This window comes from Achroia grisella, unplaced genomic scaffold, assembly GCF_030625045.1.
Source record: "Achroia grisella isolate CSIRO2021 unplaced genomic scaffold, CSIRO_AGI_Agris_v1 utg2156, whole genome shotgun sequence".
Taxonomy (NCBI): Eukaryota; Metazoa; Arthropoda; class Insecta; order Lepidoptera; family Pyralidae; genus Achroia; species Achroia grisella.
Window position 1 is genome coordinate 2,027,079 of NW_026712714.1, and position 12,402 is coordinate 2,039,480.

The 12,402-nt window shown below is 35.0% G+C and overlaps 1 protein-coding gene across 1 annotated transcript in view; it reads right to left on the minus strand.

Moving 5' to 3' along the window:
• The window catches only part of LOC131842263 (acetyl-CoA carboxylase), a 62,884-nt gene that overhangs the window by 27,112 nt on the left and 23,370 nt on the right, over positions 1 to 12,402 (minus strand). Inside the window, exons 5-16 of the mRNA XM_059190800.1 lie at positions 12,106 to 12,286; positions 10,694 to 10,801; positions 10,139 to 10,233; positions 9,184 to 9,277; positions 8,757 to 8,872; positions 7,973 to 8,146; positions 5,644 to 5,806; positions 4,972 to 5,134; positions 4,441 to 4,585; positions 3,720 to 3,829; positions 3,003 to 3,169; positions 96 to 307 (exon numbers count right to left, since the gene is read on the minus strand). Coding sequence (XP_059046783.1) covers positions 96 to 307; positions 3,003 to 3,169; positions 3,720 to 3,829; positions 4,441 to 4,585; positions 4,972 to 5,134; positions 5,644 to 5,806; positions 7,973 to 8,146; positions 8,757 to 8,872; positions 9,184 to 9,277; positions 10,139 to 10,233; positions 10,694 to 10,801; positions 12,106 to 12,286 — 1,728 coding nt within the window. The remainder of the gene's footprint in view (positions 1 to 95; positions 308 to 3,002; positions 3,170 to 3,719; positions 3,830 to 4,440; positions 4,586 to 4,971; positions 5,135 to 5,643; positions 5,807 to 7,972; positions 8,147 to 8,756; positions 8,873 to 9,183; positions 9,278 to 10,138; positions 10,234 to 10,693; positions 10,802 to 12,105; positions 12,287 to 12,402) is intronic.

A 12,402-nucleotide genomic window follows, 5' to 3' on the forward strand; every position in this document is an offset into this window, starting at 1 on the left:
ATCAAACGATCATACTCATGTATAAAAATGCCCGCATCGTACGAGGAATCGAACCCGCGACCATTTAACTACAATTAGTTATCACAATTACGTACCTCAATCTCGGCGTACGGCTGTCCCTTATCAACGTGTCCGCCATCATCGACCAACGTGTTGATCAATTTGCCGGCAGATGGCGCTCTAAGTTTGGACGGGTCCTTCTCCTTCTCGAAGACCACAGTTTGGTTCCCGATCACTATACGGTACTTATCCACCTCATCTTTGAAATATGTGGTGTATGAGGCGCCGTCAATGGAGAGCAGTATACCTGAAAGATTAAGTGGAAAAGGCAACTTAAAAATTATATATTCATATAGGAATTTATTTAGCTAACTTATCTAGACACGCGGCAGCGTGTCAAGCCGAGTTTCAAGTAAACTGGCTTGCAGCACCGTGTGTATATTTACACGAACCATTTGGAGCCACTTTTGACCCCCTCATAACTCAAAAACTCTATCACACAAACCTGTCAAATTTGGTTCATATATTGAGACTTGCGAGATAAATATGTGTTCCAAATTTCATAAACATATCTCAAACGGTTATTTAGATATTAATGTCCAAAAATCGTCATTTTTATCACTGATCAACTATAGATCAAAATTATAACCCACTTCCAGATGACCTAGGAAGTTCAAATTTGGCATGCAGATAGGTAATTAGGTGAATATAAAGGAAAAAACTGGTAAATTGTTATCATTTTACTACAATTTTTCACTTTAATTGATTATATTTCAACTTATACTGGACGAATACTAAAATTCTATGAAAACGTTGATAGCCACCAATTGACATTGATCCCTGGCGAAAAATTTCATCTTGTACTGGACGGAAAGTAATATTGTATGAAAACGTCGATCATTACCAATTTACGTTGACCCCTTCACATCAGTGTCGATAACTAGCAAACTTCAAATATTGCATTGAGCGATAAACACTAGTTGCTATAATTTAGATTCTGTCTAAAATATACTCGTACTTATAACTAGGAGTATAGTCGAATTTCGTATTTATTATGTTATTAACTGAGATTTGGTATTCATTATTATTTCAATATTTAGCGCACATCGATAGTGTAAAATCATTATTTTTATAAATAATTATTAAATAATAGACATTTCGGTATAGAGCGCCGCGGCGGCGCCGTGTGGGAGCGGTGCGATAAAACGTTGACGCGAACCTGTCCGAGCGAATGGCAGCCGCCCTCATATGTCTCAATGTTCTGTTTCTCGATATCTAACCTATAAGGTTACGATTTATGCTACGAAATTTATAGCTTTCTTAAATTATACTTATATATTTGTGGTTATATTATTATTACATTATTTTAGTAAATACGTATGGTATAGGCAATAGTTTAAACCAAAAATTAATAACAATTTTAGTATAGTTATAAGTAGGAATGTATAGTTAACTCGAGAATGAGAACTCATTGATAACAAATTGTTTTCTTGAGAATTCAATAGATAAAAGTCAATTTGTTACATAATCGTCTTTACGAACTATAACGTGTCAATACGAAGTTTCAGATATTAAATAATGTATATGTTGAAAGAGAACAATTCCGTATTTGCTTAACATATGCTATTACTATCCACAAATCACAAGGCCTTAGTTTTGGCAGTCCTCTTCTCAACATAGGCTCCTCCATATTTAATAAAGGGCAGGTTTACGTTGGACTCTCCAGAGTTAAAACCTTAGATGGGGTACGTCTTAACAATTTAGATCCAAGTCACGAGAGCTCTATTGTAGAGTACAACCATCTGTGGACGTTATACCGCCCCGATTTGCCCAAAAATTCCTGATACTGAATTGGCTTTGGACTTCAACATTTAAAAGTTACAAGAAAATATAGAAAATAACACAAAAAAAAAGACAATTATACCCCGTAAATATACGAAAATACAGTAATTTATCAAAAATAATTTGGTATTAATTTAGTTATAAATATGTACCTAGTATAATTTATGTACAAAAAGTAATGATATCCCATCAAAAACATAAATGTGAAATGATAGCCGAGTTTAATATTATGATATATGCCTTGATTGTTGACTTCTACGACAAAAGAGATGAGATCTAAATGGGTGCCAAGTTCAATGGTCTGTCCTGAAATGTATTTATAACAATATAAAATATCATTTCTTCTTATAACTTAGGATAATATACTGTAGCCTAAGGTCTAACTTGGCTAGTATTCATATACGAAATATACTGTAGCATTCGCAAGTTCTAAACATGTTACTTGTCGGTTCCTATTTTAATATTAATAGTAACTAGCAATCGAAAGTAATAATTGGTATATGAGAACTGGCCAAGTTAGACCTTAGGCTACAGTATATTATCCTAATTTATAAGAAGAAATGATATTTTATATTGTTATAAATACATTTCAGGACAGACCATTGAACTTGGCACCCATTTAGATCTCATCTCTTTTGTCGTAGAAGTCAACAATCAAGGCATATATCATAATATTAAACTCGGCTATCATTTCACATTTATGTTTTTGATGGGATTTGGTATGACTGTATTTAATTCTAAGATCTTAATGCACCTAAAGAAACAGAAATAATCTTAATTCATATTCAAAAATGATTTATTCATGTAGGACATTTTAGCCGCTTATGAACGTATTTTTTTATATTATACTTTTTTTCCCTAACATTCTATTCAAATAAACTTAATATAAACATATTAGAATAGTCATACTCATTCGGATCGCAAACTCATCACAAGAAACTTGCGTGTTACTCTTTTAAATTTGGCTTACTACTAAATAGTCCCAGGTCTACAGGTACAACGGCCCAAATGTGAGTTTAAATGCGGTAAAAATAGAGTCAGTTTTCCATGGACATCATTTATAGTGAAAACAATTACTACCTATTATCGCCTACTTGCCCAAATGTGCACCTAATCGCAGTAACAATAGAGTCCTTTTTCCTTGGATATAATTTACTTACCGCCATCAGTCAGCTTATGCACCTCCATCTCCTTGAAACTGCCGTTCATGGCCAGGAAATAGGAGGTGGGGCCCGACTTGGTAGCTTGCACCTTATATTTAGAACCGCTGTGTATCAACTCCACATCTACGCAGTTGGATAACTGGCTCGACCCTTGGATTTGTCCCCTGGGTAATACATTGGCTTTTGTTATTTATTTTTCACACTAATTTGATATCAAAAATATCATAAGTCAAAGTGCATTATTGCTTGATAGTTTACCTGCCTTTACACGATACGTTCTTTGACGCTCGATCACGACCGCGCGCTAGACAGTGCGTAAAAGCCAGGGTGCGTAATTATGAGTGATTGCATTTAACTATTTTCTTTCTTGTTTTGCGAATGACTATGTTTCATTTCACTTTCATTTCAAATTTTATTTTTTAATCCCTTGATTTTATTTTCCAAAGATATGGTTAAAATATACGAATTATCAATTATGAATTTCCTCCATACTCATATGGCCTCCATTTTGTAATGATAATTCATTATTACAAAGGCGCTAAAACATGCACGAATGAAGGACGCAGAAATGCGCTCACTGGCGGCAAGTAAGACGTAAAATGTTCGTCTTCAGGGAAAACTATCGCATATTGTACAAATAAAAATATACAGTTAATTGAGAATCTTCTCCTTTTTTAAGTAGGTGACAAACTATGAATAATTCGTAAAGCTTACTTCTCTAGCGCGCTCTTGAACTCCAGAAGGTGTGCGGTGATGATGCTATCAGCTATAAGTATACCCCCGCACAGCACGCCCAGCATTATGTCCGGCTTCTCTGCTTGAACCTAGTGGAAAAAGAAACTCAAAGTTAACAATTACATCTTAACCTTTATATGCATATAAAATTACAAGCTGGGCTAAGCTTGTAGTTTTATACCTATGAAATTTTGATTAATGTAATATGTTTATAAATTTTAAACAATAATATACCATACTCGTGAACCGGTGTTGTTTGTGTCTGTTCGAGCTACGGACACTGATTAGACTATTTCCTTTTGAATAAATAGAAATAGCATATGCTGATGATAAATCTATTCTCCCTAATATGAATTTTAAAATTATTGTATATTTTTGAAACAGTACTAGTTCATTTGAAAAGAATAAGAGCTGAGTTTCTAGGCAGTTCTTCTTAGCTCGATAGCACTTCGTAGATTTGATATCATAAGAGTCTGTAATAGACCTACATGAATAAACATGACCTTTATTTGTAATAATTTTATATTTTAAATATCTTGTAATATATAAATACTAATATATACCTTTTCGATTTTGTTTAATTTTTAGATAATTATATTATTTCAATTTTGTTCTTATTTATTATTAAAAAATACATACAACGGGTCAGCTAGTTATATATATAATATATCTAAATAGTAGTTTTTTTTTTCCAACTTACCCTCTCGGCAATAAGAGCATCGAGCCAGCTGGTGTCAATATTGTTCTCTTGGAAGGCGGGAGTCTCCAACAAGGTGATCAGGTACTCCACCGTGGTACGGAAGTCTCCGCGGATGCTCAACTCCTTCAAAGCTATGACCAGGTTCCTAAAATAGAATAGAAAAGTCTATACTCAAATAAACTACTAAAGGGATTTTGATGAAACTTTATAGTAATATAGCATAATATTGTAAAGTTTCAAGAAAATCCCGTACATGCAACCGCAGGTACCGGTAGTTATACGCAGTTATATATTTTTTTTTTTTGTTTTAAACGTTTAATTTTATTATAAAAGTATTATAATTAATCAATACTTTTGGTTCTCATGTTAAGTAAATTTTACGTAAACCTACATTTGGTCTTCAATTTACGAGTTTGCGATGGCTTTTATAAAATAGTTCTGTATTCTTAATTCCAGATCAGTCTGTGATGGTCTACTGACATCTATTGAAGTCTACTGCAGTCTACTATGGTCTACTGCTAAACAACTTACTCTCGAGCCTGCTCCCTCGTCTCTCCCCATGAGAAACAGTGACCGAACTGCGAATCTGCGAACTCGTGCAACCCACCAGAGGCCGCTACACTGAAATATCCCCACACATTCTTCGAAGACCTGAAATTCAGCTCCTGGACTGTGCCGGAAGATGGCTTGAAACCTGGCGAGAAAGGAATTAATTTTTATTGTTGGTCTATGGTCTATATTTTTAGTTTTTGTAAATATGTGTTCTTATTGTACGTACACACGTAGATTCTCACAATATTTTATAATATGGCAATTGCACCTGCTATCAAAATGACAGTGTCTATATTTGGTGACAGTTCACGCGTTCCTTACACGACATAACAATGTCTGTCGGATCGTCTAGTCTAGTCAATTATAGAAAGTAAAAAATACAACAATGGTTCGATGATATAACATAATATCAAATCAAAGTATCTTTATTCATGTAAGTCTATTACAGACTCTTATGATATGTAATCTAGATATTTTAATACATAGAAATTCTGTTGAAATTCCCAAAATAAATTAATCCGTTTCAATGCATCATTAAAGGAAGGTAATATATTTTACGAGGAACCTATGTATGCATATAGTTTAAACCATTCCTTATCAACAACAACCTGATAAGACTATATTGTTTTTATTTAATTTTAAATTGTTTACCTTCATCAGGGTTCTCCGAGGTGATCCTGGCTGCTATCACGTGTCCCCATGGGGAAGGTCGCTGTTTGGGCTCATCAAAGTCCAGCTGGGTCATTCCCCATGGTGACTCCCCGTATAACAGGCGTATGTCCTTGATATGATACAGTGGAAGACCCATAGCAATCTGGAGATATTAATATTTATTTACATTATAACTAGGGATCCGTCCCTGCTTCGCACGGTTGCAGAATAAATCTTCACATTTCTCTGCTTGTATATGCATGTATAACACACATGTACTACACATATAATCCTTCCTTTTGAATCTATCTATTGCCGAAAACTGCATTAAAATCCATTGCATAATTAAAAAGATCTAGCAGACAGCAGTGGCGACTTTGTTTTATACTATAATAATAATCTCAAGACAATTCACACCGTCCCAAGTCAAGATATCTGTGTTATGGGAACTGATATAAATACATAGATTTTTTTACATAAATAAATACAAAATACACATAGTAAACACCCCGACCGATACAAACAATCATACTCATAAATACAAATGTTTGTGCCGTGCGAGGAATCGAACCCACGACGGTCGGAAGTAAGCTGATATGCTAAACCACTAGACCACCGAGACCATCATACTATGTAAAGATTCTATCACTTATTATATCTTTTAGGGATAATGTCTACATGATATAGTAACTGTAGTACAACTGAGCTATAGTAGGCTAACAGCCTTATCATATGGAGAGAAATCTGTATCTCTCAGTGAATGAGTATCACAATCAGTCCAATCTGGCTTAATATGGCAATATAATGAACTATCTGTCTATGAAAATTAATTCAAATCCGTCCAGCAGTTTTTGTTGGAACACTAACAAATATCCATACATATCTATCCAACCACACAAACTTTATAAACAATATTAATGACATAAAAACATAACTGTATTATATGCATTATATTTGCACCACCAACAATTATTCTCAGGACTAGCTATAGTTGACTGATAGAAAATACCGCATGGTGTCAACTCCGCCTGTGTCCAAATGTGCTATTACGTATTGTATCGTGTGCATTAAAGTTATATAAATAAACTAGCTATTCGCCCCGGCTTCGCACGGGTGTATATGTATTATACATATAAACCTTCCTCCAGAATTACTCTATCTATTAAAAAAACCGCTTCAAAATCCGTTGCGTAGTTTAAAGATTTAAGCATACATAGGGATGGACAGACAGCGACAGCGACTTTGTTTTATACTATGTAACTAGCTACTCGCTCGGCTTCGCCCGGGTGTATATGTATTATACATATAAACCTTCCTCCAGAATTACTCTATCTATTAAAAAAACCGCTTCAAAATCCGTTGCGTAGTTTAAAGATTTAAGCATACATAGGGATGGACAGACAGCGACAGCGACTTTGTTTTATACTATGTAACTAGCTACTCGCTCGGCTTCGCCCGGGTGTACATGTATTATACATATAAACCTTCCTCCAGAATTACTCTATCTATTAAAAAAACCGCTTCAAAATCCGTTGCGTAGTTTTAAACATTTAAGCATACATAGGTACGGACAGACAGCGACAGCGACTTTGTTTTATACTATGTAACTAGCTACTCGCCCGGCTTCGCCCGGGTGTACATGTATTATACATATAAACCTTCCTCTTGAATCGCTCTATCAATTAAAAAACCGCTTCAAAATCCGTTGCGTAGTTTAAAGATTTAAGCATACATAAGTACGGACAGACAGCGACAGCGACTTTGTTTTATACTACGTAACTAGCTACTCGCCCGGCTTCACCCGGGTGTACATGTATTATACATATAAACCTTCCTCCAGAATTACTCTATCAATTAAAAAACCGCTTCAAAACCGTTGCGTAGTTTTAAAGATTTAAGCATACATAGGGATGGACAGACAGCGACAGCGACTTTGTTTTATACTATGTAACTAGCTACTCGTCCCGGCTTCGCACGGGTGTACATGTATTATACATATAAACCGTCCTCTTGAATCGCTCTATCTATTAAAAAACCGCATCAAAATCAGTTGCGTAGTTTAAAGATTTAAGCATACATAGGGATGGACAGACAGCGACTTTGTTTTATACTATGTAACTAGCTACTCGCCCGGCTTCGCCCGGGTGTACATGTATTATACATATAAACCTTCCTCCAGAATTACTCTATCTATTAAAAAAACCGCTTCAAAATCCGTTGCGTAGTTTTAAAGATTTAAGCATACATAGGGATGGACAGACGGCGACAGCAACTGTGTTTTATACTATGTATGAAATACATATATATATATGATAAATAAATGACTGACCTGTAATTGTGCAGCAGGCAAGTTGACATCTGCTACCATCTCAGTGCACGGATGCTCGACTTGGAGTCGCGGGTTCAGTTCCAGGAAGTAGTACGACCCGGTGGCCGGATCGTAGAGGTACTCAACGGTGCCTGCACTCACGTACCCCACCATTTTCGCTAGACGGACTGCAGCCTAGTGACAAATAAAAGATAAAAATGTATTATTATTGTAGTAACAAAATTAATAGAATAGAATATAATATAAAATTATTTATTCAAATAAACCTACATTGAAGTACTTTTGAACAGTTATGAGTTTTCTTTTTAACTTAACACACAAGTTTCTTGCTCAATCTTCTTGTGATGAGTCTGCATTTCGAATGAGCGGCAGAAAAAAATTTGACTATTCAAAAGTGCTTATATTAAGTTTATTTGAATAAAGATTATTTCTATTTCTTACTGCTCATTCGGAAAGCTGTCTCATCACAAGAAGAACCAGCAAAAAATTTGCGTGTTACTCTATTAAATAATTGTTGTAATAGTAAAAGTTGTAACTTTAAGTTGAGTGACATTTTTAGTTTAAAAAAAAAACCACTTACATAACCTAAGCTCAAGGTGAAAGAAACTTTATTTAATTATTAACTAGTGCAAATTTAGATACATATTCTGATATAGAACTTACTGTTTCAGTTCTCGACAGGGCAAGATCTTTTAGAATATTTTGCGAACTTTGCTCGTATATCTCTCACTGCCACTTCGAACGTATATAAATTAAATAATTACTTTATTTTATTAAGCCGTACCTTTTCCATCTCAATAAAAACGTCAGGCTTGGCAATAGCCGCCGGCGCCTCCTCTATGATCTTCTGGTGGCGACGTTGGATCGAACAGTCACGACCGAACAGAGATATCGCGTTGCCTGCAACGTAACATTACATTATACAACATTAATCGAAAAAAGCCTTTGTAAATAATAAAATTGTGTTAAATAATTGCAGTATTTTCTAAAATAATTAAAGACATTATTATAAATAATAGCTTGGTCTTAATATTAAAATAATGGATGTTTGTTACTCTTTCACCCAAAAACAACTGAACGGATTTTGATGAAACTTTACAGTAATATAGCTTATGTATCAGAATGACACATAGGCTATTTTTTATATTGAAATTTAACGCGGATAAACCGCGGCACAGCTAGCTTATAAAATGTCATGTTTGGAAACTTACCGTACTGGTCAGCCAAGAGTTGAACTTCCAGATGTCTGGCTGACTTAGCCAACTTCATGACAAATATTGGTGATCCCGGAACTTCTGCTTGCACCTATTATAATCATAATAATAATAATATGTGTGGAAAAAACCAGCAAAAACTGAGCTAAAATTTGAGCGCGTTTGACCGCAATCCACCTGATGTTAAGTGATGATGTGGTCTAAGCTGTTACACGCAAGCTCAAATAATACCTATTCATTCTTGACTTCAAAGGCCCAATGTTGTAAGAAGCAGGAAAAATAGACGATATGTGATTACCGTATATTCACAGTTAATATTGCCAAATATGGTTCAACATATAGGTATTCGTAAAGTACAAGGGATATATTAGTATTTGTTAATAAATTTTAAATATGTCATTGATATTTAATTTATTAATAGGAAAAGGTTTTAGAAAGCCGCCTAAGGTGGTACGGTCATGTCATGCGGCGACCATCAGACCACATAACAAGAACAGTACTTGACATGAGTACCTAGCCCAGAACACGCGGCAGACTCCATCTCATATGGATGTCTGTTATTGAGAGGGATTTAAAAAACGCCGAAATAACACCCCAGACGAGCTAGGACAAACCGTCCTGGCTAAAACTGACCAGACGAGTCAAACGAAGACGAAAAAGAATAATAAAATAATATATCCGAGTTATACATATTTGTAGATAAAGTCACGGCACCACTTAGTACTAGAATATATACAAACAAATCTATCTTAACTGTTAGACCTACAATGAGTCACTGGCAGTTTTATATATTCTTTTATCCATATTCAAAATATGATGTTCTTTTTACACATTTTGTTTTATAACAGTTCTGTCACTACGCTCTACTATAATAAACGTCTATATAAGCATCTATATTATTTTCATTCAATTTACTTTAATAAAAAAAATCTTAGAAATAATTAAAACAAACCTGTCGGAACATGTTGTTAAAATCATCAGGGTTCTCCACCTTCCTGATACCTTTGCCACCGCCCCCTTCTGACGCCTTGATCATCACGGGAAAGCCTGATAATATAAAATAGTTATTTAACAATGATTCCTTGATACTGTATCACTGTTAATTATTTATTTAGATACAGGATGTCCTAAAAGTCAACTATAAATAGGAAGCTTTCCGCTACGTTATTTTTGCTGTATATTAATGATAGGCTTAAACACTCATTTCGGCGAATTTCACAATTTCATTCCTTCAGTACCGTTCTAACATCGTATAACATATTTTAACTAGTACTACTACTACTAAGAACTATAATAATACTGTCTAGTGCAAATAACTTGTGTCTAGATTTTTTGTCTGTGCATATAGCTACGGTTTTATCTAATATATTGTCATAAACATCACCTAAAGTTTTATCCTAATCAACTTTAGGTGAAGTTTGTGGACCAAACAAAAATTTATAAGAGTACGATGTCGCAGTCTCAGTTTGTGCTCATATTTAAATAAAGATTCAATGTTTGAACTTACCAATTTTGTGAGCGGCCTGTAGCCCCTGTTCAGGGGAAGTGACACAACCCTTGGCGAACAGTTCAGATGATATTTTGATTTTCTTTGTATTGTACTCTGCTTTCAATTCTACAATTCAAATCAAAATAAAATTAATCTATACATATAAATAAAATTGGACTGTCTGTTTGTAAAATTGAAATAACCGTTTTTTACTACATGCATATGAATATAAATGCGGTACATATACCAAAATAACATTTTTTACAATTTTTGACTGACTGTTTGTTCCGGCTAATCTCTAAAATGGCTGGACCGATTTTGACGGGACTTAGGAAGGAGTAACTTGGCTACTTTTGTTTTAGAAAAATACAAGTTAAATTCCACACGAAAGAAGTCGCGTGTACAGCTAGTTTTAAATAAAAATAAAGTATATATTAGAATGATTATAATCTCAGACGGGGTAATAATATGCTACCATATATAAATGTGAAACTATGACTGTCTGTTACCTTTTGACAACTGAATAGCTGCCTTTATACGACATGTTCTTTCACGCGCGATCTGGTGCGCGAGGGAAAAGCAGCACGACCAATCGTGTTATTTTTTTTTTTGTTCATCTTTCGCTCTTAATAGCGCATACGTTCTGTTCACTTTATTTCATATTGCATATGTATTATTTTCCAAAGACCCGTGTAAGATTAATAAATTAAAAATAACTGTATAATTGTCTTTGCTCTACAGTCTATTTTGCAATGATAATAATAATTAATTGTGATTGCAAAATGGCGGCTAAGTACGCTAAGGCGCCAAAGCACGCACGATTTACGGACGCGGGAATACGCGAATTGGCGGCGTGTGCGGTCTCTCTCTACATTTAGATGCGTATTTTTTCGCGCGTGAAAGAACCTACGCGTAAAGGTATCTAATGACTTAACAGATGGGTTATATCATGAGGAGAGTATATGGGCTATCTTTTATCTAAAAAAAAGCATACTAAGTTGCGAATAAAAACTTATAATAGAAAAGCGGGGATACGCGACCTGGCGGACCACGGGATCTTTCTCGTTTTCTTGCTCTACTACTATTTAATTGCGCGCGTGAACGAGCGTACGTGTAAAGGTATCTAATGAAGTAACAGATAGGTGGTATCATGAGGAGAGTACATGGGCTATCTCATCTTAATATTATTACAAATGCGAAAGTTTGTAAAGATGGATGTTTGTTACTCTTTCACGCAAAACTACTGAATACATTTTGATGAAACTTTACAGTAATATATCTTATTCATCAGAATAACACATAGACTATATTTTGTATTGAATTTATATACTGAAATTTAACACGGATGAAACCACGTGTACAGCTAGCGTAAAATAAAGCATAGTAAGTTGCAAGTAAAAGCTTTTAGTAAAACAAATTTATCAACCAACCACTTCCACTCCACGGCAGCGTGGGTATGTTTGCCGTCTGTGCGACAATGGAAGAAGCTATTTTGTCTCCGAGGGCCCACATGGCCTTCTCTGGGGGTCCGATGAATACGACTCCGGCGCGGTGCAGTAGCTCGGGCAACTTCGGGTTCTCTGACGCGTGACCCCAGCCCGCCCACACCGCCTGTATTATTAAATTTAAAGTTAGTATTTTTTTTTTAATAAAATCCCTAATCGAATAACATGTTAGTCTACTTATAAACTACTGTAGTTCTTCCCATTACTTAATATTTGAGTAAC